General features: G+C 37.7%; 1 protein-coding gene across 1 annotated transcript in view; it reads right to left on the minus strand.

The window, feature by feature from the left end:
* The window catches only part of UBE2U (ubiquitin conjugating enzyme E2 U), a 63,477-nt gene extending 38,966 nt beyond the window's left edge, over nucleotides 1–24,511 (minus strand). Inside the window, exons 1-5 of the mRNA XM_061120009.1 lie at nucleotides 24,446–24,511; nucleotides 23,062–23,143; nucleotides 21,977–22,069; nucleotides 18,571–18,668; nucleotides 7,713–7,833 (exon numbers count right to left, since the gene is read on the minus strand). Of these exons, the coding sequence (XP_060975992.1) occupies nucleotides 7,713–7,833; nucleotides 18,571–18,668; nucleotides 21,977–22,069; nucleotides 23,062–23,143; nucleotides 24,446–24,511 (460 nt within the window). The remainder of the gene's footprint in view (nucleotides 1–7,712; nucleotides 7,834–18,570; nucleotides 18,669–21,976; nucleotides 22,070–23,061; nucleotides 23,144–24,445) is intronic.
* Between the last annotated feature and the right edge of the window lie 327 nt (nucleotides 24,512–24,838).

Consider the following 24,838-nt stretch of genomic DNA (forward strand, 5'->3'; position numbering starts at 1 on the left):
AGATTTTAAAAGCTTCCACTGAAAATAAATCACATGTGGAGAAGCAGACATCTGCATGAAAGCAGATTTCTTAAGGGTAATACTGGAAACTAGTCTTTACAATTCTGAAAGAAAACTATTTTCAAACTAAAGTTTAACCAAATTATGAACATATGAGAGTGGAGTGAATACCTTTTTAAGCATGTGAAGTAATGAAAGATTTAGTGCTCCCATACTAGAAAGCTCCTGGCAGAAGTGCTTCAACAAAATAAAGGAGCAAACCAACGGGGAGGAAAAGGAGAGCTCCCATTCAATAGGTGGCAGAACGGTCTCCCCAGGATTCCTGTGAGGGAACTGCCCTTTCAGAACTGGAAGAGGAGGATGAGTGAGCGCCTCAGCAAAGGCGTTTCCCAGGGAAGAAACCAAACTGAATACCAAAACTGTTCTTCGCGGTTTTGTCAGAAAGTTTGGGGGAAGAATAAATGGTAGATATTCTTCCAAAACACAAACCAAAATAAATCCAAAAAACAAAACCAAGGGAATAAAAATACAGGCCACTTGTCCAAGAAAAGAAAAGTCAGTCATGGCTCATCTGTGAAGAATATTTACTAAGTCATATCAATGTAAATGAATGATACTAGGAGAATGGGGGAGAGAAAATGTGAGTGGAAATGGCACCATAAAATTTCTATCTTTATCTTTCAGAAGGAGCCCATGAGTCATATCTAAACTGAAAATCCTAGAATTTTAGTATGGAATACACTTAGAAATACAGTGGTAATTCCAAAAGAAACAGCTAAATGTGTTGAAAGCTGTTGGTACCTTGTGGGGGGTGGGGGCAGCTTTTAGTTATGGATGGTGGGGCTTACAAGTCTGCTGTATTTCCTTAAAAACTGATTTGGATTATTTGTCCTTTAGAGCTATAAACAAATACTTCTTTGAAAGAAAATAGATGCTTAAGATCTTTAGTAAAACTGCTTTAAAACTTTACTTAACAGTTATTGGACTATCTGGTGCAATGAAGTATAAACAGGAAAAATGAGGTTTGTAACCTCAGCAAATAGATCCACATACACTATCCCTGTTAAAGTCACGATTTTTACATTGCCTGACATCTGTAGAGAGCAGATCTATCTGTGATAATACTGTAATCATCAACAACAAAATTATGGTTGAATGATGGTACTAAAAGCTCATGTTCCTTAATTAGCAAGTTATACTACTGGACTAAATTTCTCCCTCCTGATATTCAGAAAGAATATTTTTCCAGAGGAAACAGAATTCTTATAGGAATACTCAACAACCAATATTCCCTTTGAAGGAAAAAAAAACACCTGAAATTCTGAGACATCATCTGCTTCAGCTGTAGAAACAAGTTTCTTTAAAACTTGTTCTATTGCAATGGGGACTTTAAAAAGAACAGTGAACCAACTGAGAACTTAAACTGAAGAAGAATCAAATGCTTATCACATCTTCCTCAATGTAAGCAGAATGTATTTGTGCAATCATCATGTGTTTTTTTTTTAAAGTACTACATAATGTGAATTAGTAGTATAATCTCCCTAATATTTCTATAATTCTTTTCTATTCTTGTATTTTGACTGTCAGTAATTATAATTTATTTAGATAAGAATCTGAAACTTAGTAGAATGACTCTTCTTTAACAAAAGCTAAATATGCCTAGCTAAGAGAAAAATTATTACCTTAGGTTTGGCTACTATTATTTATCTTTATATTCTTATACATTTTGTTTCAACCAAAGATTTTTTTAAATTATATGAACTCTATATTTTGAATAGGGCTTCCCAGGTGGCTCAGTGGTAATCCACCTGCCAATGCAGGAGACACAGGAGATGCCAGTTTGATTCCTGGGTTGGGAAGATCCCCTCCCCTGGAGGATCAAATGGCTACCCACTTCAGTATTCTTGCCTGGGAAATCCCATGAACAGAGAAGTCTGGTGGGCTACAGTCCACCGGGTCGCATAGAATCGGACACAACTGAGTGACTGAGTATGCACGCATGCATGCTTTAAATATCAAAATAAACATGATAAACAAAAAATAATTTGACCATATTACCACACAGAAATAAAAATTCACTGGGACAAACTGAAAAAAAAGATAAGATGCATGAGCTTACAGTAGTTCCCCATTATTGGCAGGGGATACCCTCCAAGCCCCCGAGTGGTGCGTAAAAACATGGACAGTATGAAACACTATATACATTACACTATGTTTTGTTCCCTATACATACATACTTATGATGAAGTTTAATTTGTAACTTGGGCACAGAAAGAGGTTAACAAGAATAACTAATATTAAGAACAATTGTAACAACATACTGCAAGAAAAGTTATGTGAATATGGTCTCTTTCTCTCTCAAAATACCTTGGACAAATTTAATGTCTTGTTTCCATCTTAACTAAGCACTTATGCTTTATGGCCATATCTTTGGCAATTTGAGGTATGACAGCAAAATTAGCATGAATTTCTTTTTCCTTCTTCATAATTACATGGATAGAAGATTTGTTCTTACTGTAAATCTTAGCAACCTCAGATATGATATTTTTTCTTATTGAGAACTTTCACTTAAAGGAAGCACTTTATGGCTTCTCTTGACATGTGTGAATGGCCAGCAGCACCACTCTTGTGCTTTGGGGTCATGATTAAGTAAGGGTCACTTGATCAGAAGTACTAAGATACCTCAGATATCAGACAGTTCATTTGACAACACAGATGGCTACTAAGTGACTAACAGGTGAGAGATGCTGAACAAAGAGAAGACTCACATGCTAGGCAGGATGAAGCTGGATGGCAAGAGATTTCATCATGCTACTCAGAATGATGCACAATTGAAAACTCATGAATCATTTATTTCTGGAATTTTCCATTTAATACTTTTAGATCGCAATTGACTACAGATGGCTAAAAATGGAAAGTGAAATGGTGGATAAGGGGGGACCACTATATATGAAATCCCTTTGTAACAAATTAGAAAGTCTCTAATTTACTCAGAATCTAGGAGGCAACACAGTTATGATATACATTGTCTTCTTCCAGACCTCCAAGTTTTCATAAACAAATTGAAGTATAACTTGGGAGGCACTTGAAAAATCCCCTTGTCCAACTCCTGACACTGGGCAAAATATTCTTTGACAACATCCCTGAAAATCAAGTCATTAAGCTCTGCCAAATGAATGAAAGCTATGAAAGCATACCTTCGGTGAGAGGGAGTTTACCACCTGTCAACACTGTCTTGCCCATTTGTAAGCGACTTGGTTAGAAAATCCTTCCTTGTGTTTGGCCGGCTGGGACCTGCTGGATAGACTTTCCCACGAGGGATGCTGCAAATGCAACATCTAGGAAGATCAGCTAACCCAACTGACTGTAACTCATTGCTCAAACTGGAATGAAGAGAGTGAAGGAAGTGGAGGGAGAGTGAAGGGAGAACTCAACATAATTACCCCAGGACTGCTCCAAGTAGTCTGGTATGTGTGAGCACACAAACTGTAAGTAAGGGGGTCAGAGTCCAGGCCACAAGGACGAGAGGCTGCCGAGACATGGGAAGGTCATCAGGATCTCCAACAGCTGGGTTTGAGCTCACAGCTTGTGCATTTTTGTCAATCCACCAAGGTAAAGACCTAGCTCTTCAAGCACACAGCAGATAGTAGGCAAACTTGGGGAAATGAGAGGCACTGGCACGTCTACATACCAAATGGGAGTCTTAGGCTTCGGATAACAAAATTAATTCCAGACTACTGATTATGAGAATAAAAAAAAAGTCCCTGGTGTATTCAAGGTATGTTCTGACACAAAATAGGACAAAGCCTGATATCATGGACATCAGTGGCTACAACCTACTAGTCCTGGGGAAGATATGACTGACTTGTAGCTTCAATATTAGTCTGATATTAGTATCCTGGAGCAATGGAGAAGAAATTTTCCTTTTCTATAGGAAATCCCTTCAAATATTTGAAAATGGATTTTACAACTGCCTTTTAGCTTTCCTTCCACTAGCTAAATGTACAGTTTCTTCATCACAGGAAATGTGAGGCTCCAAGCTGAGCATGCTTGGATGAGGGCACAGCAAACCAGAGTCAGGAAAGCTATCATCTTACACATGCTTGGTAAATTATTATTATTATTAAATTATTGTCCACATTAGGCTTCTGTTCAAAGGGCTTTCTGATAATTTTTCATAGATTAATGTTCTGCTATGAAGTCAGGTCTCTTCTCTTCTGTACTTGGTAATTTTAATTCTTTGATCCCAAATGGATGACTTTATGTTCATTGCATTAAATTGGAGGTTTTCATTGCATTACCCCATTGGAGGGGCAATGGGAATATCCAGGTTGGCTCTCTGGCCTTGTAGCTTAGCTCTGTGTGGCCTTGGGCTAATCCTTTCATCACTGATCCTCAGCTTCCTCACTGAGGAAGAGGAAGCTGAGGATCAGATGGATAAAATGCATGTGAAAGCACTTTGTAAACTATGAAGTAAAATCAGGATCTAAGTTTATGCATTGACAATATTGTTGTAGCCTAAAATTAATGCCTACAGAGATGATACAGTTAGCTACCTCTCGAGTTTCTCATGTATGTAATTAATTATCTGCTCCAGTTCTGTGTTATCTAAGAATGGGATAATAATTTCTTCTATGTACTTTCTAGACCTCTTTATTAATATATTAAATGAATATGAGATCTGATTCTTGCGGTAATGTAGTAGAGACCTTTTTTTCAAGTCATTGAAGTGAAAGTGGCTCAGTCGTGTCTGAATCTTTGCAACCCCACGGTCTATACAGTCCATTGAATTCTCCAGGCCAGAATACTGCAGTGGGTAGTGTCAGGGAATGTTTGACAGGAGGATTCCTACGTGCTGTCTCTCATGAGTCCTTTGTCCCTCTTCAAGCGGAACAGCACGCTGCTCCCAGGGACTGAGGTCATTGTGTGAAGCAGGCTTGGGTCTCCTTTAGTAAACATTCTCTTTAGGACAAAACTGCTTAGTCTCATTCCCCTTTCTTGAGATATGGATTGCCTCCTGACCTTGTGACTAACATTACCCCTTGTTCCCTTGGTAACTGTTGCTGTACGTTTGGTTTTCTGATCTTTATCATTCCTGAAAGAAGTTTCTTGTACCACAGCCTATATATACTCATAGAAAAATCATTAAAGCACCTTTGCTCCATCAGAGCTTAGGTCCCCGGGTCTTTTTTCTCTCTCTCTCTTTCTCTTTTTTACTTTCTTATCGTCGACTCCGTACCACCAGGTTCCGGTCCATTAAAGGACCCCAACAGGGTAGCTGTTCCCTTCTCCAGGGGATCTTCCCAACCCAGGGATCAAAGCCAGGTCTCCTGCACTGCAGGCAGATTCTTTACCAGCTGAGCCATCAGGGAAGTCCAAGAATGCTAGAGTGGGTAAACTATCCCTTCTCCAGTGGATCTTCCCGACCCAGGAATTTAACCAGGGTCTCCTGCATTGCAGGCAGATTTTTACCAGCTGAGCTACCAGGGAAGCCCAATTCATTATAGGTAATTAATTCTCACCGGATGTTTTTTTTTTCACAGAAATTCACATGGTACTATACGACCATCTAATTAATTTAGAGTGAACATGGTTTTTTGCACTTTATTTTCCACCACAGCAGCTGCTTCTGCTTCATTACAGCAGTCTTTCCCTACGAAGCTGCAGAAAATCATTTTCTTCCTGGCACTAAAGGTACTACTCCAGTCCTGCTGTGAGGGCAGGCAAGCTGAAAACTATTCACTGTCTTGGATTTCCACATATTTCACCAACACACATAAAGCAAACCGTGAAAACCTGCCAAAGCTCTATTTGCTTTGTCGCTCATTTGTTCGGTGATTTGGCAACCTGGACAGCTTTCCTGTCTGGGTTGATGGCAAAGCTGGGGGACTGAAAGGCATGAAGGGTGACACTGCCCTGAGAGAAAAGAAGAAAAGAAAGGGCCAGCTTGTCTTCCAGTTTCTTCTCTTCCTTCTCTTTCAGGCTAAAACCAAAATCTAATGCACAGAATCATTTATCATGAAAATTCTTTACAACCGGTTCTTAAATTTCCATTCACTAGAATATGAATATAGCTTTGTATAGAATATTCTTGTGCAAGGATGGTACTGTAGGGCTTGATGAAAGATTAACGGATACATATCATTCATTTGCTCATTCCACAAACATTTCCTGAGTGGAGAGGATACAGCGAGGGAATGCTACAGATTCTGCTTGGTCAGAAATATGATCAGTGTGAAGAAGTACCATTCCTCTGTGGACACACCAGCCTTAAAACTGTCAAGAGAATTCTGGAGAACTCTGCAACAATCATGACATATTTGAAGATGCTGAAAAAGATGCCTGATCAATACTGCATCAGATTCAGATGCTCTGCGGAAAAGCACTTGAACTTCAATGCCAATTGTACACATTCAATGGACTGGCAGGTCCCAGAAGGGGAAAGAAGAGACCATGGACATCTAGCGAAGAGAAGAAACACAAAAGAGATCAGTCTGGAAGAGTGAGCCTGAGCAGCAACGCCTGCTGATTGGGGAGGTAACAAGGCCAATTACCGTATGATGCTGTTGGGTACCACTGAAAGGAAGGGCAGATTGTAAAGGAAAACGCTATGTCACCAGAAGCCCAACCCTACCTGTGGCTAACCCCTCTGGGCAAGAGGAGCCAATAGCTTTGCTCTTCTCATTGCAGAGAAAGCAAAGGAGCCATGGAGGTGATGGAGTTAAGAGCTACGAAAGGGTTGTTGGTTAAGAAGAGAGTGAAGTGACCAAGGGTATCGGAAAAACACTGGTCAACAGAACAGAAGGACTGCAAAGCCTCAGTCATTTCCACATTGATTCTTTGAAGGAAAACCTAGAAGGGGAGCTCTCTAGAAAAAAAAAAAAATGCTGACAGTTTTCCTAACCAAGGGGAAAGGAGTCTCAGATTAGTAAGATCTGGTGGTTACTGAGGGTGAAGTCTAAGAAACAGCTACTTGTAGATCAGAGAGTTAAAAACTGATGTCATATCTTTATGACACGGGCACCATTTGTCCATATGACCATGACATTTAAAAATACTAAGCTTACAATTTTTTTTTATTATTATTTTTTTTATTATTTTTATTTTTTTTTCCAGTGGGTTTTGTCATACATTGATATGATATGATAATTTAAAAAAAAGGATCACACTAAACCAAATGGAGAAAGACAAACATGATACTGCTTATATGTGGAATCTTAAAAAATGACAGAAATGAACCTATATGCAATATAGAAATAGACCTACAGACATAGCAAACAGACTTGTCATTATGAAAGGGGGAAGCAGGGGTAAATTAGGAGTTTGGGATTAACATATATACTTGACTATACATAAAATATATAATCAGTAAGGGCCTACTGTACAGCACAGGGAATTAAACTCAATATTTTATAATAACCTATAAGAGCAAAGAATCTGAAAAAACACATATATAAAATAGATAAATATATGTGTATAACGGAATCATTTTGCTGTACATCTGAAACCAACACAACGTTGTAAGTCAATTACTTCACTTAGAAAAAGAAAGGATGACACAGATGGCTTTGACACAGATACAACAGGAAAGATCTCAGTATGACTTCATTACTGAAAATGGATACAGAAAATACTGCAAGTTACTTGCTAGATCATTTACTTGCTACTAATAATTAATACTTGGCAAATAACAATAAGTAGTCACTTCTTACATGGTAACGGCTGGTGGAAAAGTCGTAGAATTATTAGTCTGTACAGAGTTTCATCTTTCATCAGTATATGGGCTGCTTCCAAATTCACTGGATTTTCTAGAACTGGATTAGAAAGCATAACCTATAGGAAAACATATAAAACACAGAATTTTTAAAGCGGCTTTTTTTCTTAGGGGAAAAAGACAAACCAGTACATACAACATTCAAGAAGCATTTATAAATGCTTACAATGTGTCCACCTGGAGCCAAAGACAAATGAGACATGGTCCTTACTCTCAAGACACTCATGATCTATCTTGGTTTTATACTGTACATTCATGAGCCAAACATTAGGATCAAAGCAAGTTACAAGTTCCTCCCCGTAAATTATTCCTTCCTATCATATAACTTTAAATTGATTTATGTGTAAAGGGAACCAAACATTAGGAAACACTGAAACATTTCCATTAAAAAAATAATTACATTTTAACATGAGATATTTAGATCATGAATAAACAAACACATGTATTAAAAGCTTGCATGCAATTCAATATCCCCACAGATCACTGAATGCTTAATTTGGTGTCACTAGTAGTTTTCTCTGCTGGGAAAGACTGAAAGGAGAAAGAGAAGAGGGTGACAGAAGATGAGATGTTTGGATGGCATTACCGACTCAATGGACATGAATTTAGGCAAACTCTAGGAGATAGTGAGAGACAGGGAGACCTGGTGTGCTACAGTCCATGGGGTTGGAAAGTGTTGGATTGAACTTTAACTGAAGTGTTTAACTGAAGTGTTAGAGGCTGAACAACAAAAACAAGTAGTTTTCTCAACATCCAAAAAATTAAGATCATGGCATGTACAGAATTTCGTCTGTCATCAGTATATGGGTTGCTTCCAAATTCACTGGATTTTCTAGCACTGGATTAGAAAGCATAACTATAGGAAAACATATAGAACATAGAATTTTTAAAGCGGCTTTTTTCTTAGGGGAAAAAGACAAACCACTACCAACATTCAAGAAGCATTTATTAAATGCCTACAATATGTCCACCTGGAGACAAAGACAAATGAGACATTGTCCTTCTCTCAAGACACTCATGGTCCCATCCTTCATGGCAAATTGGGGGGAAAAGTAGAAATAGTAACGGATTTATTTTCCTGGACTCCAAAATCACTGCAGTGACTGCAGCCATGAAACTAAAAGATGCTTGCTCCTTGGAAGGAAAGCTATGACAAACCAAGGGAGCGTATTAAAAAGCAAAGACATCACTTTGCCAACAAAGGTCCATATAGTCAAAGCTATGGTTTTTCCAGTAGTCATGTACAGATATGAGAGTTGGACCATAAAAAAGGCTGAGCACTGAAGAACTGATGTTTTTGAATTGTGGTGCTAGAGAAGACTCTTGAGTCCTTTGGGCTGCAAGGAGATCAAACCAGTCAATCCTAAAGGAAATCGACCCTAAATATTCATTAGAAGGAGTGATGTTGAAACTGAAGCTCTAATACTGTGGCCACCTGATGTGAAGAGCCGACTCATTGGAAAAGACCCTGATGCTGAGAAAGACTGAAGGCAAAAGGAGAAGAGGGTATCAGAGAATGAGATGGTTGGATGACATCACTGACTCAATAGACATGAGTCTGAGCAAACTCTTGGAGGTAGTGAAGGTCACAGAAGTGTGAATGCTGCAGTCCATGGGGTCACAAAGGGACATGACTTAGCGACTGAACAACCATAGTTTTCTACCACTGCTATAACAAATTACCACAAATTTAGCAACTAAATCAACACAAATTTATTCTCTCATATTTCTACAGGTAGGAAACTGGGGTTGGTTCTACTGGCTTCTCTTCTCAAGATTGCACAAGACTTAAATTAAGGTATTGGCTGGCTGGGCTCTTTTCAGAGGTTCTGGGAAGAATGTGTCTCAGTTCATTCAGGTTTCTGTTCAGTTAGTTCAGTTCACTCAGTTGTATCCAACTGTTTGCGACCCCATGGACTGCAGCACGCCAGGCCTCCCTGTCCATCACCAGCTTCCAGAGCTTGCTCAAACTGATAGCCATTGAGTCGGTGATGCCATCCAACCATCTCATCCTTTGTCTTCCCCTTCTCCTCCTGCCCTCAATCCTCCCCAGCATTAGGGTCTTTTAAAATAAGTCAGTTCTTCACATCACGTGGCCAAAGTATTGGAGTTTCAGCTTCAGCATCAGTCTTTCCAATGAATATTCAGGACTGATTTCCTTTAGGATAGACTGGTTAGATCTCCTTGCTGTCCAAGGGACTCTCTCTTTTCATCTTTTATATTTTGTCCTACCTCCTTTTGAAGATGATGGGCTGCTTTTCTGGGCGCCTGATGTCCTCAGCTAGCAATCAGAAGATGTTTTGTGAAGTTTGCTCTGCGTTCAATTGTTTTTTTGATGAATTTGTAGGGGGAGAAAGTGGTCTCCCCATCCTATTCCTCCACCATCTTGGCTCCTCCCTCCTCCAAAGGACTCTCAAGAGTCTTCTCCAACACCATAGTTCAAAATCATCAATTCTTCAGCACTCAGCTTTCTTTATAGTCCAACTCGCACATCCACACATGGCTACTGGAAAGACCATAGCTTTGACTAGACGGACCTTTGTTGGCAAAGTGATGTTTCTGCTTTTTAATATGCTATCTAGGTTGATCACAGCTTTTCTTCCAAGGAGCAAGCATCTTTTAATTTCATGGCTGCAGCCACCATCTTCAGTGATTTTGGACTCCCCCAAAATAAAGTCTGCACTGTTTCCCCATCTGTTTGCCATGAAGTGATGGGACCAGATACCATAATCTCAGTTTTCTGAATGTTGAGTTTCAAACCAACTTTTTCATTCTCCTCTTTCACTTTCATCAAGAGGCTCTTTAGTTTCTCTTTGTTTTCTGCCATAAGGGTGGTGTCATCTGTGTGTATGAGCTTATTGATATTTCTCCCTGCAATCTTGATCATAGCTTGTGCTTCATCCATCCATTCATTCATTCATTTGCTTCATTCATTCAGTATATCACATGATATACTCTATATATTTAAATAAGCAGGGTGACAATATACAACCTTGTCATACTCCTTTCCTTATTTGGAACCAGTCTGTTGTTCCATGTCCAGTTCTAACTGTTGCTTCCTGACCTGAATACAGATTTCTCAGGAAGCAGGTAAGGTGATCTGGTATTCCCATCTCTTTAAGAATTTTCCACAGTTTGTTGTAATCCACACAGTCAAAGGTTTTGGCGTAGTCAATAAAGCAAAAGTAAAGGTTTTTTTGGAACTCTCTTGCTTTTTCGATGATCCACTGGATGTTGGCAATTTGATCTCTGGTTCCTCTGCCTTTTCTAATTCCAGCTTGAACATCTGGTAGTTCTCGGTTCATGTACTGTTGAAGCCTGGCTTGGAGAATTTCGAGCATTACTTTACTAGTGTTTGAGATGAGTGCAATTGTCCGGCAGTTTGAGCATTCTTTGGCATTGCCTTTCTTTGGGATTGGAATGAAAACTGACCTTTTCCACTCCTATGGTTGTCTGCTAGATGAATTCAGTTCCTGAATTCACTGTTCGTAGGACTGTTTCCTGTTTCTTTGCTGATGGTTAACTGGGGGCTGCCCTCAACCCTGAGACATCTCTTGCTGGAACTTACACTGGGACCTCTATGTCTCAGAGGCAAAAGTGAGAAAAACCTGCTTTTGCTTGGACTTCTCCTACAATTTCCTTTCCTCCATCTTTACTGCATTTCTCTGAGAGACTCGTCTTCCTCTTCTATTGGTAAGGGCTCATGTGATTATTTTGGTCATCCCCCAGCATAACTCAGGAAACCTTTCTATTTAAGGTGAGCTGATTAGTAATGGTAATTCCTTCTGCAAAATTCCTTCACACCTAGAGTTTGACTGAGTAACCAGACAGTGAGAGTCTTGGGGACATCTTCAAAATTCTGCCTATAATAGTATCTGCACATCTGGATAATATAGGTGACCAGTAGGAACCAAAACACGGTGCTTGTTAGGCGATGTTCTTATTTATCTGGAATCTCAAAATTAATATTAACACAAATTTGAAATATTTATTCAATAATTCAGTATGCTGAATGTCAGATTACAACAAACAAACTAGATAATAAAATATAGCCAAAATAATTACAACCAGAATGTCTAAGTGTAGTTACAGCTCAGAGTGGATTATTGTGGCTTAAGAGTCATGGAAATGATGGCAACCTTTCACTAACAAAACCAGTAATCTGACAGCGGCTATTCCAAAAGCAACAAGAATTTTCTTTTTTTTTTTTCATATTTGGAAAACACACTGGGCTATATTTTCAAGAATATTGCAACTGCTTAAACAAGGATTTGATGTGGATTTCACTATATTTTTCAAAGTGGGTGGGAAGCAGATGAAACTTTTCTTCAAGAGTAAGCTTTTGCTCTTTGGTTGGAGAAAGTCTTACTCAGAGAGACACATTTGGTAGAGTTTATTCAATGGTCTTTGCATTCACCACTATGCTTAAGAACTTGCATATAATATACACACAAGCTACATTTAATGATTTTTTAAGAATTGCAATGAAAGGAATAATTAACATATACAAATCAAATACCCCGCAGTAGTAGTAAAAGTCCAGCTTCTAAAGTAGCCTTGTGATAGCATGAAATAACATAGAAAGCTATCCAGAGGATAAATAAATTTGAAGCATCAATAAACAACTACACAAGTTCAGTTCAGTTGCTCAGTCATGTGAGACTCTTTGCAACCCAATGAACTGCAGCACACCAGGCCTCTCTGTCCATCACCAACTCCCAGAGTTTACTCAAACTCATGCCCATCGAGTCAGTGATACCATGCAGCCATCTCATCCTGTCATTTTTCTGGGCTCCAAAATCACTGCAGATGGTGACTGCAGCCAAGAAATTAAAAGACGCTTATTCCTTGGAGGGAAAGTTATGACCAACCTAGATAGCATATTAAAAAGCAGAGACATTACATTGCCAAAAAAGGTCCGTCTGGTCAAGGCTATGGTTTTTCCAGTGGTCATGTATGGACGTGAGAGTTGGACTGTGAAGAAAGCTGAGCGCCGAAAAATTGATGCTTTTGAAGTGTGGTGTTGGAGAAGACTCTTGAGAATCCCTTGGACTGCAAGGAGATCCAACCAGTCCATCCCAAAGGAGATCAGTCCTGGGTGTTCATTGGAAGGACATGCTGAAGCTGAAACTTCAATACTTTGGCCACCTCATGCAAAGAGCGGACTCGTTGGAAAAGACCCTAATGCTGGGAGGCATTGGGGGCAGGAGGAAAAGGGGATGAGTGCAGCACTTTCACAGCATCATCTTTCAGGATTTGAAATAGCTCAACTGGAATTCCATCACCTCCACTAGCTTTGTCTGTAGTGATGCTTTCTAAGGCCCACTTGACTTCACATTTCAGAACTGAGTTTTTCATTTTCTCTAAGTACTAATAATTTAAATTTAGATGACTCTCTGATTATAACCTTTTGAATAACAAGTGATAAACATTTATAATTATCACATTGTTATCCATGGGGTTGATACTTGAAATAGTGTTAAAAATATTTTCAAGTCTAATATGCTAATCATATGCTCCTAAATGTCTATGATCTTGATTTCTTTGAAAACTTGTGCTTTCATATATAAGCAAAAGTAAATATCAAACTCATCCACATAAGGAATTCCAAATTCACGGGCTTTAACTAATTGGATAGTATAAAATATACTCACTGGTTGTTACAGTATATTTTATACTATCCAATTAGTTAAAGCCCATGACAACACAAAAAGATAGGACCCTGAAAGATGAACTCCCCAGGTTAGTAGGTGCCCAATATGCTACTAGAGATCAGTGGAGAAATAACTCCAGAAAGAATGAAGGGATGAAGCCAAAGCAAAAACAACACCCAGTTGTGGATGAGACTGGTGATAGAAGCAAGGTTCAATGCTGTAAAGAGCACTATTGCATAGGAACCTGGAATGTTAGGTCCATGAATCAAGGCAAATTGGAAGTGGTCACTAGGAGATGGCAAGAGTGAACATCGACATTCTAGGAATCAGCGAACTAAGATGGACTGGAATGTGTGAAATTAACTCAGATGACCATTATATCTACTACTGTGGGCAGGAATTCCTTAGAAGAAATGCAGTAGCCATCACAGTCAACAAAAGAGTTCAAAATGCAATACATGGATGCAATCTCAAAAATGACAGAAAGATCTCTGTTCGTTTCAAAGGCAAACCATTCAATATCACGATAATCCAAGTCTATACCCCAACCAGTAATGCTGAAGAAGCTGAAGTTGAACGGTTCTATGAAAACCTACAAGACCTTCTAAAACTAACACCCAAAAAAGATGTCCTTTTCATGATAGAGGACTGGAATACAAAAGTAGGAAGTCAAGAAACACCTGGAGTAACAGACAAATTTGGCCTTGGAGTACGGAATGAAGCAGGGCAAAGGCTAATAGAGATTTGCCAAGAGAACCCACTGGTCATAGCAAATACCTTCTTCCAACAACACAAGAGAAGACTCTACACATGGACATCACCAGATGGTCAATAGCAAAATCAGATTGATTATATTCTTTGCAGCCAAAGGTGGAGAAGCTCTATACAGTCAGCAAAAACAAGACCAGGAGCTGACTGTGGCTCAGATCATGAACTCTTGATTGCCAAATTCAGACTTAAATTGAAGAAAGTGGGGAAAACCACTAGACCATTCAGGTATGACCTAAATCAAATCCCTTATGACTATACAGTGGAAGTGAGAAATAGATTTAAGGGACTAGATCTGATAGACAGAGCCTGATGAACTATGGACGGAGGTTTGTGACATTGTACAGGAGACAGGGAGTAAGACCATCCCCAAGAAAAAGAAATGCAAAAAATCAAAATGACTGTCTGAGGAGGCCTTACAAGTAGCTATTAAAAGAAGAGAGGCAAAATGCAGAGGAAAGGAAAGCTATACCCATTTGAATGCAGAGTTCCGAAGAATAGCAAGGAGAGATAAGAACGCCTTCCTCAGTGATCAATGCAAAGAAATAGAGGAAAACAAAAGAATGGGAAAGACTAGAGATCTCTTCATGAAAATTAGAGATACCAAGGGAACATTTCATGCAAAGATGGGCTCAATAAAGACAGAAATTGTATGGACCTAACAGAAGCAGAAGATATCTTTTTTCTCTCCCCCACCTTTTTTTTTCATTTATTTTTATTAGTTGGAGGCTAATTACTTTACAATATTGTAGTGGTTTTTGCCATACATTGACATGAATCAGCCATGGATTTACATGTATTCCCCATCCTGAACCCCCCTCCCATCTCCCTCCCCATCCCATCCCTCTGGGTCATCCCAGTGCACCAGCCCCAAGCACTTGTCTCATGCATCCAACCTGGACTGGCGATCTGTTTCACACTTGATAATATACATGTTTCGATGCTGTTCTCTCAGATCATCCCACCCTCGCCTTCTCCCATAGAGTCCAGAAGCAGAAGATATTAAGAAGAGGTGGCAAGAATACACAGAAGAACTGTACAAAAAAGATCTTTACAACACAGATAATCACAAAGGTGTGATCACTCACACTCTCCTAGAGCCAGACATCCTGGAATGTGAAGTCAGGTGGGCCTTAAGAAGCATCACTATGAACAAAGCTAGTGGAGGTGATGGAATTCCAGTTGAGCTATTTCAAATCCTAAAAGATGATGCTGTGAAAGTGCTGCACTCAATACGTCAGCAAATTTGGAAAACTCAGCAGTGGCCACAGAACTGGAAAAGGTCGTTTTCATTCCAATCCCTAAGAAAGGCAATCCCAAAGAATGCTCAAACTACCACACAATTGCACCCATTTCACACTGTGAAGAAAGCTGAGTGCCGAAAAATTGATGCTTTTGAACTATGGTGTTGGAGAAGACTCTTGAGAGTCCCTTGGACTGCAAGGAGATCCAACTAGTCCATCCTGAAGGAGATAAGTCCTGGGTGTTCATTGGAAGGACTGATGCTGAAGCTGAAACTCCAATATTTTGGCCACCTCATGCAAAGAGTTGACGCGTTGGAAAAGACCCTAATGCTGGGAGGGATTGGGGTCAGGAAGAAAAGGGGATGATAGAGGATGAGATGGCTGGATGGCATCACCGACACAATGGACATGGTCTGGGTGGACTCTGGGAGTTGGTGATTGACAGAGAGGCATGGGGTCGCAAAGAGTTAGACGCGACTGAACTGAACTGATAGCTGAGCTACTGAACTGAACTGATAGTATCATTGCAACTATGTAAAGACAGATTGGTTGCTTCAGTCATATTACTTAGTATCTACCACAGGAATTAAATTCGTTTCCTGACCTTCAGGGTCTTACAGTCTAATAGGGGAAGACAGATAAGGAAGCAGTATTTGCATTATAGCATTATAGTTCTCTCACACACATACTTAGGGCAACACTTCACAAAGAAAGACCCCCTCCCCAAACCAAAGCCATCAATTTCACCTAGGAAAGGAAATCAGGAAAGGCATTTCAGAGGAATCATCTTTTGACCTGACTGTTAAAATGTGAGCAGCTCCTTGCTAAAAGGACTGAGAAAGAGGGAATAAAGTGGGATGCTAGTCAGACGCAGAACTGGACTGAGGACTTCGTAAGGTCCAAGATTGACTTGGTTTGTAACTTTAGAGTTTAGAACTCTATAAATGCTTTTTAACCTAAATTGAACCAAGAACTGTGAGTTAAAAAATAAAAAAATAATAAAGATATAAATACGAGCGGGATGCCATGGTGTGTTTCAGAGGGTTAAGGCCAAGGTGTGAGAAGTAGATCATTTGTCAGGCAACAGAATTTGGCCTTGATCTTGCAGGGAATGTGGAACTGAAGATTTAAAACCAAAACACAAGAGAAAAGATCAGAAGAAAATGTTAATAACAACAGGGAAGGAATTTTCTTTATGATTACCAGTGATTTTCTTTTCCTTTCTACTATCTTAAAAATGTTTTCTAATGTGGGCATATTTGTTTTATAAAACTATTTGAAAAATAAAAGAAACTGTGTAATCTACTGGCTTTTCATGATATATTTGGGAACACTTTGTTGTCACTTTGTATTACTGGTTAAAATTAAGAACAATAAAATATTAACCAGATTTTATTGAATTCTTTTCTTAGACCATTCATGGTTCTAAGTACTTTACATGTATTTATACATTTAGTCCTTACAAGTTATATGAGTTAGCTACTAACAGCCCCACTTTACTGATGAAGAAATAAAGGGAATGATAAGTGGATAAACTTGTTCCAAAAGTGTTAAGTATTAAGTATTAAAAGTATTAAGTGGCAGAACCAAGGAGTGAAGCCAAGCTATCTAAACTCACAGTCCCCAATTTACCTTTATTAAATTATTCTGCAATTCAAAATGTTCACCATTTCATTCTGGTTTGCCCTCACTCATTACATTTTTGAGAACATTCACTTTTACTGTTTTTAAGGCTGTTTCTACTTAGGTGGAAGAGATAGGATGACTCAGGTTGAAAGAATCTGAAAGATCAACCACAAATCTCTGCACATCACGCTCGCTTACTTCCTCAAAGGTTTTGCTCCAATCTCTCTTCCAGAGCATGGCCTGGCACCAGCACATATGCTCAACACACAGTTGTAGAATGAATGAATGATTAAATTTAACATTGAATTTTTAAAAATTTATTGTAAATTTAAATTTATTTTTTAAAAAATTTAAATTTTACTCAGTCTACTAGGATGACTAGATAGAAAATCAAGGATAGTTTTATTTTTGAAAACAAGACACAGGAGAGATGGAATTTTTATTATAATTCTATGTTACTGAGAAAATTCAATTAAGCCAGAATACTTTATTCTCCAGGTATTTCAGATCAAAATTTAATACTTATCTCCAAATATTATTAATGATGAGTAGATAGAATTTTATCATGGATAAAAGCTGGTGGATAGAATCTCACCGGGCCAGATGTAAGTGGTCAAAGCAAGTTATGCTCAAATCATTTAACATCTCAGGATGAGAAAGGAGGCTCTTTGAGGGTCAGGAATGACATAACACACTCACAACACAGAAGCATGCTTCTAAATAAATAGATTTAGGATGCAAAGGATGCATTCTATAAACAGGGATCTACTGAGCAGAGGAGGACATTTCTGGTTTAATTGTTCACTGGGTTTGACATGAAAGCTTATCAAAGCAGGTCTCTAGTACTGTCATAAATAAAGGATATAGCTGACTATTTTATGTTGTAGTCACTTGTTCACCTCTCTGAGGAAGGCAAAGTTCATGAATGAAGAAAGATCTAAAAGGCCTGTTCAATATTACAAAGTGACGTTAGGAGCCAAAAGCAAGCCTAAGAGTATATTTCCAGAATTGAAACCATCCAAACAGTTCTTTTCTTCTTTTATAAAATACATATTGTTTGGTTGGAAAGGGCCTAAGCTATCAATTTCACTTTAAAAATAATAGGTCTTATAGTTCAAGTTCCATTTGACACTTTTGATGTAGAAATATTATTGAGTCATATAAGCTTACTCAAATCCTTTAAATATTTAAATATACATTGTATATTTTATCCCTTATACTTTGAATAATTGGGTAATTAAATGTGTTAAAGAAATCATTGGGCTTCCCTGGTGGCTCAGTGGTAAAGAATCCACCTGCCAATGCAGGAGACACAGGTTTGATCCCTGAGTCGGGAATATCCCCTGGAGAAGGAAATGGCAACCCACTTCAGTATTCTTGCCTGGGAAATCCCATGGACAGAGGAGCCTGGCGGGCAACAGTCCATGGGGGTGCAAAAGAGTCTGATACAGCTGAGAAACTAAACAACAACAAAGACAGCATTTTATTATGAATCTGTTCTTACCTGGAGGGTAAGTAAGATGCTGCTCAACGTATAGCTTCTATTCCATTTACGAGGGCTGTCCAAAAAATCTATACAGGGCTTGCCAGAATGTGGGTCTACTGTATTAAAATAACACATTAATATTTATACATAAAATTATCATTTAAAACTTATGAAGATCAACATATCATAGACTAAGTTAGAAAGCAAGTGACAATCTTTGCAATGAATGTGACAGTCAACATAAACCAGTTATTAGAGCATGGACTTTGGTGTCAGATACACATAAATTTGACGGTTGACTCCTCCACTTATCAGCAATGGACACTGAGCAATGAACTACCTCTCTAGGTCTCATTTTCCTGGTATGTGAAGTGGGGAATATGCTTGAAGTACCTACTTTCACTGAAAAGAGTTTAAAAAACAAAGTCCTTAATATAGTACCTGGCATAGAGTGGATCCTCAAAAAATGATAGTTATCATTATTAAAAATACTTTTATTAACATATAAACAATTTTTATAAAAAAATAAGAAAAATATTTATATCCAATGGAAAGATCCTGCAATCTTTAGGAAAGATCTGGGAAGAAAATGTTGACAAGGTGAAAAGAGGGGTCTTCAATTTGGGACACTGTGTTTTAAAACTACAATAATCGCTTCTTGGCCTTTTGGCTAAGATCAAGTGTAAAACTACAATAATAGTTAACAGTGCAATGGACAAAAGATGTGAGTGAACAATGTGATAAAAAAAAGGATTTAGAAAAAAATTCTAGTTGGTATTAAAACTGTGGTAAGTGAAAACTGAAATTATGACTCAGTGGTAAAAAAGATGATCAAGAAATGATATGAAAAGTTTCAAGAACGTTACTCATGGTCCTCCAGTGTTTGTTCTTCCTTTTCTCCATTTCTTCTCTCCATAGTAAGAAATATGATGCCTGCCTCCTCCCCATCCCCCTGTGTCATTTTAGATGAATACATAGTTGCCCACATTTTCCCAGCCTTTCCTCTAACAAGATGTGACCGTGTGACTAAGTGTTAATCATGGGACATCAGCAGAAGTAAAGTGTGCACCTTTTGGATCATATTTTCTTAAGGAAGCTGTTCTGCCCTCTTCTCTTTTTCTCTCCCCTCCCCACTGGCTGGAAATAATGACAGAATAAATGTCTTAGGTCCAGAAATGAAACCCACAAGTTGATGATGGTAAAACTTTCCTGCCAGCTTTGTACTATGTACATTGGAAAGTCATTTGAAAAGGTTAGCCTATGCCCTAATACAGTCAATTAACTAAATTATTAGTAGTATTTGGGAAAAAATACACACACTTTTGTGTGTGTAGTTATTGTGTTTTTAAAATTAAATTACATTTTACTCTTCAGAATATCTTTCATTTAATAGTAAATTGCCAACATATTTTTGGACAAATTTATTCAAAAAATATTTGAACACCAACTCTATGCCAGGGAGTGAAGATTCTAGGGACATAACAATGATCAAAGAGTAAAGTCTTCATATATCTTTCTTGTCATGTGTAAAAGCAATGTATATAGCTATAATACATTTTACTTAAAAATTCCTATATTTATGGACTTTGTAGCTATTTATGGACATTTCCCTTTTCTGTATATCCAATACTGTTACTGGAAACAAATATTTATTAATTAAATATGAATAAGAATATTAAACATATTCTTTATATAGAACCCTAAAGTTTCCATCCCAAAGTTATTAGAATAAATGAATTCAGCAAGACTGAAGGAAAAAAATTAATATAAAAAAATCTATTGTATTTCTATACACTAATGATGAAACAGTCAATCCTAAAGGAAATCAACCCTGAATAGTCATGGAAGGACTAATGCTGAAGCTGAAACTCCAACACTCTGGTAACCTGATGCAAAGAGCCAACTCACTGAAAAAGATCTTGATGCTGGGAAAGACTGAGGGCAGGAGAAGTGGGTGGCAGAGTTTGAGATGGTTGGATGGCATCATCAACTCAATATGAGCTTGAGCAAACTCCAGGAGATACTGAAAGACAGGGAAGCCTGGGGTGCTGAAGTCCAAGGGGTTGCAAAGAGTCAGATACAACTTAGTGATTGAACAACAATGATGAAATATCATATAGAGAAAGTAAAAAAAAAAAAAAAAAATCCCATTTAAGATAGCATATAAAACCCAGAAGTAAATTTAGCCAAGGAGGTGAAAGATCAATGTCCTGAAAACTATAAAACGCTGATGAAGGAAACTGAAGATGATTCAAAGAAATGGAACAATATCACATACTCTTTGATTGGAAGAATTGATATTGTTAAAATGGTCATACTATTCAAAGCAATCAACAGATTGCTATCAAAATATCCTGAATATTTTTCATAGAACTAGAACAAATAATCCTAAAATTCATATGGAGCCACAGAGAAATCTTGAGAAAAAAGAATGAAGCTAGAGGTATAACCCTCTGAGGGTTTAGACTATGCTACAAAGCTGCAGTTATCAAAACAACATCATATTGTCATAAAAACAGACACATAAATCAATGGAACAGAACAGAGAGCCCAGAAATAAGTCCATGTGCTTGTGGTCAATTCAACTGCAACAAAAGAGGCAAGAATATACAATGGAGAAAATACAGTTTCTTCAACAAGTGGTGATGGGAAAACTGGACAGCCATATCAGTGAGCCAAAACAATGAGATTAGAATATTCCCTCATACCATATACAAATTAAATTCAAAACAGTTTAGAGACCTAAATGTAAGACCAGCAACCATAAAACGCCTAGAAGAAAGCATACATGGAATACTCTTTGACATAAATTATAGCAATTTTTTCTTGGCTCAGTCTCCCAAGGCAAGCAAAAATAAACAAATGGGACCCCAATTAAACTTAAAAGCTTTGCATAGCAAAGGAAACCATTGACAAAATGAAAAGACAACCTATAGAATTTGAGAAAATACTTGCAAATGATGTTACCAACAAAGGGTTAACATCTAAAATATGCAAACAGTTTATACAATTCAATATTAAAAAAACCCCAAATCAACCAAAAGTGGGCAGAAGACCTGAAAAGACATCTTTCCAAAGAAGACATACAAATATCATCCATGTTCAAAATTATATATTGAAGAATGTTTAACACTGCAGAAATAAATGTATTATGTCATTTTAAATAAAAATATATACATCTTTGTGTAATAACTCAACTATGGAAATAAAATACATACATGGAAGAAAGGAAATAAATCTCATTAAATGTTGAGAACAGTATCTCTCTGAATTAGGATTCAGATGATAATTTTTCCTGCTTTTTAATATTTTCCCCAATAAGTATGCTTACTTTATAATGTTAAAAATAAACATTATTAAACACTAATGAAGAATAACATTAATATGGACAGAATTTATGATAATAATTTTATTTGTTCCTTACCATTTGGATGAAAAGGAATTGTTCTGAATTTCACAACTGGAGGGACAAAATTATACTCTGATGTAAAATTTATTCTCAGTTGGAAGAATGCTCCTGTGATACAGAAATAAATATTTTTACTAAAGTGTCACATTAATGATTAACTGTAACCTAACATTGATGTTTATGCCTACAGTTTAGCCTCCCCAATGTCCCTAGAGTTTTACTATAAGTAAATTGAATTAGAGGATGCCCAGACACCTCTAGATGGTATAATAGACTACTCACAATCTAACCCAGTGTTTTCAGCCACATTCTTACCAGTCCTTTTCATCCACTAACTCTGTCCCTCTAATACCAGCCTCTTCACTGGGTTTCTCATATTTACTCTCTGCTCCAGAATCCTCTCTCTTCAGCTCTTGCTAGGCTGTTCAGTCTACCTGCACTACCTTCTGATTCTAAACCTGGTGAATTCTCAGACATTCTTCAAGACCCAATTCAAGTGTCACTTCGTTGGGAAGCTGTTCCCGACTCTCCAAGGCAAAATTAACTAAGTACTGCCTCCTCAATTTTCCATTCAAAATTCATAACAGGACATGTTATAGTTTATTGTAACTATCCACTTACATGCTTTTCTCCCCTATCTCACTAAGCAAATGTATGTTGTTAATCTGCAACTGTAAGAGGGCATGGTCATTAAAGTTTATAGTTGCCTAGCCTTGAGAACATAACTTATGGACATTTGTGGGAAAATCATAGAGAAAAAAAATGAAACATAATTGTGGGATTTTTCTGTCAATAGGCATTTTTTTAAGTTATTTTCTGAATTCATGGAAGACTATTAGATTATATTCTCAGTTGATATGTTTTCCTATGTCTGCTTCTTAAAAACATGATAACAGTAAGACTGGGCATAAAGAAAAATTCAAACCTGAAATTTCCATCCATGTTGACAAATGGCAAAAAAAATTAAGCCATACAATGAAAAAATTAACATGTGAAAACTTCAGGCATTCTAGAAAATTTATACAGTGCAACCTTAAAGAAATTAGGCTAGTAATATAAAGGCTTAAAAAAAAAAGTAAATTGGTTTTCAAAGCACAAACCATGCCAAATTGTATTCTGTAGACCTTCAATGTCAACATCCCATTGCATCATATCTTCACTTATAGGAAAGGCAGTGATACCCTAAGCAGCAAGAAAAATTAAAGCAGAAAAAAAGATTAAATATTTATTGCAGCTTGGGAAATCAGATATTAGGCTACAGTGAATTCCAAAAACTCTAAATTTTCTTTTATTGATAAAAATTTTTGATTTGAGAAGGTGTTATATATTGTCTTATTACCCAGAAGTTAAGGTAGATTCCAGAAAATACATGCAATAGTAAATTTTAAATAAATCATTAGTATGAAAATCACAAATGGGACCGGAAGGTCAAGAATGGAATATGTGACTTATATAATTCTATAGAAAATTTAAGATTCAAATTCAAAAAGAAAGGAATAGTTGGAAAGCATGTATTTCTTCATAGCTTTAAAAAAAAACCCTACAGATGCTATATTAGGCATGAAGTAAGAAATTTTCATTAAGAAAAACTCAACTCTAAAATTATACTCATATATAAAAATAAAATTTTCCTATACTTGAGGCATTATTCCAATAGAGGGAAAAAAATGTATTACTGTGCAAAACAATGAAGACCCAGCCCAAACCAAAAATAAAAATAAATAAAATTTAAAAAATAAAATTATAAGGGAAAGACACTTATGTGTTATACGTCACAGCAATTGGCAAAAAGTGTACTAGACAGGAAGAAACAGAACTCAAGACTTAAGAGCAAGAGATTTTGGAGTAAAAAACCCTGTGATGGAATCCCGAGCCCAAATATTTACTGAAAGCTTTCTGAGACTTAGGTTTCTGGTAGGTAAAACAAAACACTACCTACTTATTTTACAATATTGTATTGATAATTGAGGGGCTTCCCAGGTGGTACAGAGGTAAAGAATCCACTTGCCAATGCAGGAGACCTTGGGTTTCATCCCTCCGTGGGGAAGACCCCTTGAAGAAGGAAATGGCAACCCACTCCAGTATTCTTGCCTGGAAAAATCTCATGGACAGAGAAACCTGGTGAGCTGCAGTGCATGGGGTTGCAAAGAGTCGGACACAACTTAGCCACTGAAAATGCAGGCACAATTGACAATTAGTGAATGCAACCCTGCACCTACTAGTTATTTACTACCTGATAGACTGTTACATTCAGGGATTAAAGTCCATAAATTACTCAGCACAGTGTGCTCAGTACTGTTAACTATTATTATGAAATACTAATAATTATTATGAAACAGATTATTATACTGAAATAGTTTCATTAAACAAGTCTGTAGTGCAAATTAGATTTAACTAAATTATGCCTTGTAGAACAAAGAGATTAAACTGCTTTTAAAAACTCGTACCCCAATGAAACACACCCTCCACGTCTCCAATACTCACCTCATAATTGTTGTTCTTCAACTCTTTGAATTCTCTTTTTAGCAAGATGTAAGCTCTGCTGTACATGATAAGGCAAAAAAGCCTCTGACCCTGTCCCCTCACTACTAGGGTTCGCTCTGAGGCAAGTGTCTGAGGTTATGGGTCACTCTCCTATACCTAGTAAACTGACATAAATATTTGCTTTCTCGAGCTTCAGAATGCTGTATACTCCCAAGAGAGGTGGCCCTACGTTGGGCATGTAGCAGCGACTTTCTTTCCTCCTCTGACTCTTCTAAAGGAGGACTTCAGAAGGAAGACGTGAGCATTTTCTCCACTGCGGTGTGTCCTTGCGGCGCCAGCCCACAGCCCAGCCTGAAGGTAAACGTGGATGAAACCCTGAGACCACTCGTGCTG

The sequence above is a fragment of the Dama dama genome, chromosome 20, assembly GCF_033118175.1.
Source record: "Dama dama isolate Ldn47 chromosome 20, ASM3311817v1, whole genome shotgun sequence".
Lineage (NCBI taxonomy): Eukaryota > Metazoa > Chordata > Mammalia > Artiodactyla > Cervidae > Dama > Dama dama.